This window comes from Mercenaria mercenaria, chromosome 9 (assembly GCF_021730395.1).
Source record: "Mercenaria mercenaria strain notata chromosome 9, MADL_Memer_1, whole genome shotgun sequence".
In the NCBI taxonomy this organism is placed as follows: Eukaryota; Metazoa; Mollusca; class Bivalvia; order Venerida; family Veneridae; genus Mercenaria; species Mercenaria mercenaria.
In genome coordinates, this window is record NC_069369.1 from 64,980,413 (window position 1) to 64,983,692 (window position 3,280).

Here is a 3,280-nt window from a genome sequence, read left to right on the forward strand (position 1 = left end):
ATTAGTATCTTAAAAAAAGCAACCTTCCGTAAGCAGTACATGCTAAGATCAAGAATACATCTCTTTACTAATAATTTGTTGTTTTTTTTTCAGCTTGAAAAGATATCTCTGCATTTAACTTACATATGAATCTTTGACTGATATTCCTTGTTTACATGTTGTATTGTATAAATTGATGTACTGTTTTACATGGAATGGAAAATAAACGGGTTATCACTAGATAACTAAAAAGAAAAAGAAATGAAACAAGGTCTACAGACATGGTTACTGAGCTATTTACATCTACATCTTTGAGATATACATCTTAAGTCATATTTTAAACGGAAGAATTTTCTGTATCAAGCCGCACAGCAACTGAGATACGCCGATACCGTAAAAGGGAAATATTTCTTCGGTTAAGAACGAGTGGGTACTTCTCGGTATTTGACGGATGCCATACATTACCTACAAATTTGTATCACATATTTGATGCCGTGGGATTGAAATTAAGCCATTACATAATTCTGACATTCCTGTATTTGTAAAGGTATCTTGGTGTAACTGCTTTAGTGATCAGTCAATTGTCTTACCGATTAAGGACATAGCTGTCTAATAAAGCATTCAGTGTCATTTTGTGTGTTTTAACAATTTGTCTGTTACAACGAACGTTATTTTCGAGTAATATTAAGAGCACAAATAGACCTGCCACTGTTTCGGGTAACTACAAATCTGTTCAGTTTTGTGTTACATGATATTCCGTTTATATCCGTCGAAAAATATAGGTTTGTTTTATTAATGAGATGTCCATACTTTGAGAGAATATGAAGAATGCCGTAGGACTCCAAAACATAAACGTTACTGTCAGTATCAACGTAAACGCCATTGGGAGACATGATACTGTATTTGTATACTTCTTTTCCATTTGCTGTGAAACAATGCAGGGAGTTTGACTTCTTGCAACACTGAAGAAAATATCTTTCTGATTCCGATTCTTTTGGACTGAAAGATGCAATATGAAAGGCATCAAACTTGGGCGATATCATTTTGATTTCCCGCAGTACTTTTCCTTCCCTAGAATAAACACTCATGTACCAAGATCCGGTGCCATCGCGCATAGAAACAAGCAGACTATTGTTGTCAATAGTACAAATTCCTTTTGGGTGATACCTTGTTTGAATACTTTTTACCCACTTGAATTCGTTCTCGGTTGAAATTAGAGCTACTTTGAATGTGGATTGTAAACAAACTGCAATACAAGAATCATCTAAGACTGACACGTTACCAGGTTGCTTGCTTAAAACAAATTGATTGTTGTAAGTAAAATTTTCATTCAGAATTATAAGTCTTGATCCTTTAATATCTGACAGTACCAGACGTCCATCGTGCAAAGTAGCCACACCTTCTGCGACAGGTTGCTTCCCGTCAGGTGTTGGTATAGTAACATAAGACACCGGTAGTATCACCTGGATATTACAAGCGCTGTTGCTACTTAATAATCCCTGTTTAATCATAGTGTCTGATGTCTTAGTACTCGCCGGGCTACGTGATGTCGATTGGTTGGTTTTCGTACTCTCCGGGCTGTGTGATGTGGATTGGTTGGTCGTCGTACTATCCGGGCTGTGTGATGTCGATTTGTTGGTTACTTCATTGTCAATGTCTCCTTTATATGAGTTGTTATCAAATATGTCTATTTTCTCTGCAGTTACAACAGATGTTGAGTGACTGGTTATTCCAACGCTTTTGGCAGCATTATCTGGGTTACCATCAGAAATGCCATGCGGCACTGTAGCTTTCAATATTTCATTGCTTCCAGTTTCATTTTCGTTTGGAACAACCAAGTGTTTTATACTGTCAAGAAATGTACTTCTGCCTGTTTCCAGTTTTTGTTGAGCATGAATAGCTAAAATGTTTTCTTCAGTGTCACATTTTAAGAGTGGTACCCGATCTTCAATAAAAGAGTTTAATGTTGGAGCTATTAGCAAAGACTGTTTCTTGATATTTGTAATTGTACTGCTGGAACTGGAATTTAATTCGTCAAGTTGTTCCGTAATAGATAGTGCACACCGGAAAAAATCAGCACCAGAGCCACTTTGTATTACTGTTTTGAGCATCTCTTTATTATTCTCGGCTGTCTTGCGTGTCTCTGTTGATTTCTTTTCAAGTTCATCTAATGCTGAAATTTGTTGTTCAACCATTTTAGAAAGTTCCATTTTAACCCGTTTTTCGTACTTCTCAAATATTTCAATGATCTTGATTTTAGTACGAACTAAATATTTAGTCAGATCTGTTTCTCTATCTATACAGGATATTTTTGCATCTACAATTTTAGATTCATTACGTTTGCACCTGTCAATGACATTATCTAAGTCCCGTTCTATTTGAGGATGATATTGATCGACGAGAAATTCTCTAGCAGTTGTTATATCAATAATGGATTTACAACCAGACTTTTGTGCGAGCAGCAAGCATGTGCTACACATTAAGTGACTGTGGTCCACGCAAAAGAAATCAAGCGGTTTATCAAAATGATCACTGCATCTCTGAAATTTGTCCAAATCCTGACATATCTTTAAATCTTTATTCAAGTCTGTGATAATAATAAGCAAATGGGTCCTTGTTGCTTTACTACTTCTGTGAACGTCAGCACATTCTTTGCACTGCGGCTCCTGGCACGTCTTACAAAACTGAACAGCTTTTATGTCAGTATTTCGAAATTTGCAAGGTCCACATAACTCCATAATAGGGATTCTTCCACTCTAGAATGTGTTGGAGTATTTAATACGATATGTATATCCAATGCTTGTTAATGTTCACAATCGAAGAGCTGAGATGTCAATGTAGAATCACAAAACAAGTTAGAAGAAGAAAAACGTAAACGATCTGTTCACAGTTCTTTTCCATTGTATGCGCATCAACTACATTGTATTTCTGAACCATTCAACAGGTCTTGACATTACCTGAAAGCATAAAAATGACATGCATGTTAAAAATAAAACTGACTGATAGCGTCACATTTAAATTTTATACAAAACTGATAAATTATATCATGAATACCCAATCTTGACCAGTGTAAACATCCGTTCACTTTATTAGATAAGAGAGTAAGTAAATTTAAATTAATTTGATACCACAGTTTTGAATGTTGATAATTTTTGATAAATAATTTATTATATTTTATTCCCAATGGGCACGTAACAACAGGTTAAGTGAAAATAAAATTTATCCTACTATGTGAATCCTATACACACGCAAAAGCAACAGATCGTACTAAAGTGTGAACTCATTACGCGCATATACTCAG

At 35.4% G+C, this 3,280-nt stretch overlaps 1 protein-coding gene across 1 annotated transcript; it reads right to left on the reverse strand.

Annotated features, from left to right (window-relative positions):
* Window positions 1-647: 647 nt before the first annotated feature.
* On the reverse strand, window positions 648-2,717 carry LOC128559312 (uncharacterized). The gene has a single exon (XM_053550614.1). The coding sequence runs from the start codon at window positions 2,715-2,717 to the stop codon at window positions 648-650; it is 2,070 nt and encodes a 689-aa protein (XP_053406589.1).
* Between the last annotated feature and the right edge of the window lie 563 nt (window positions 2,718-3,280).

Coding starts and splice junctions, on each gene's coding strand:
- LOC128559312 (XM_053550614.1), bottom strand. CDS start 2,717: ATGGAGTTATGTGGACCTTGCAAATTTCGAAATACTGACATAAAAGCT.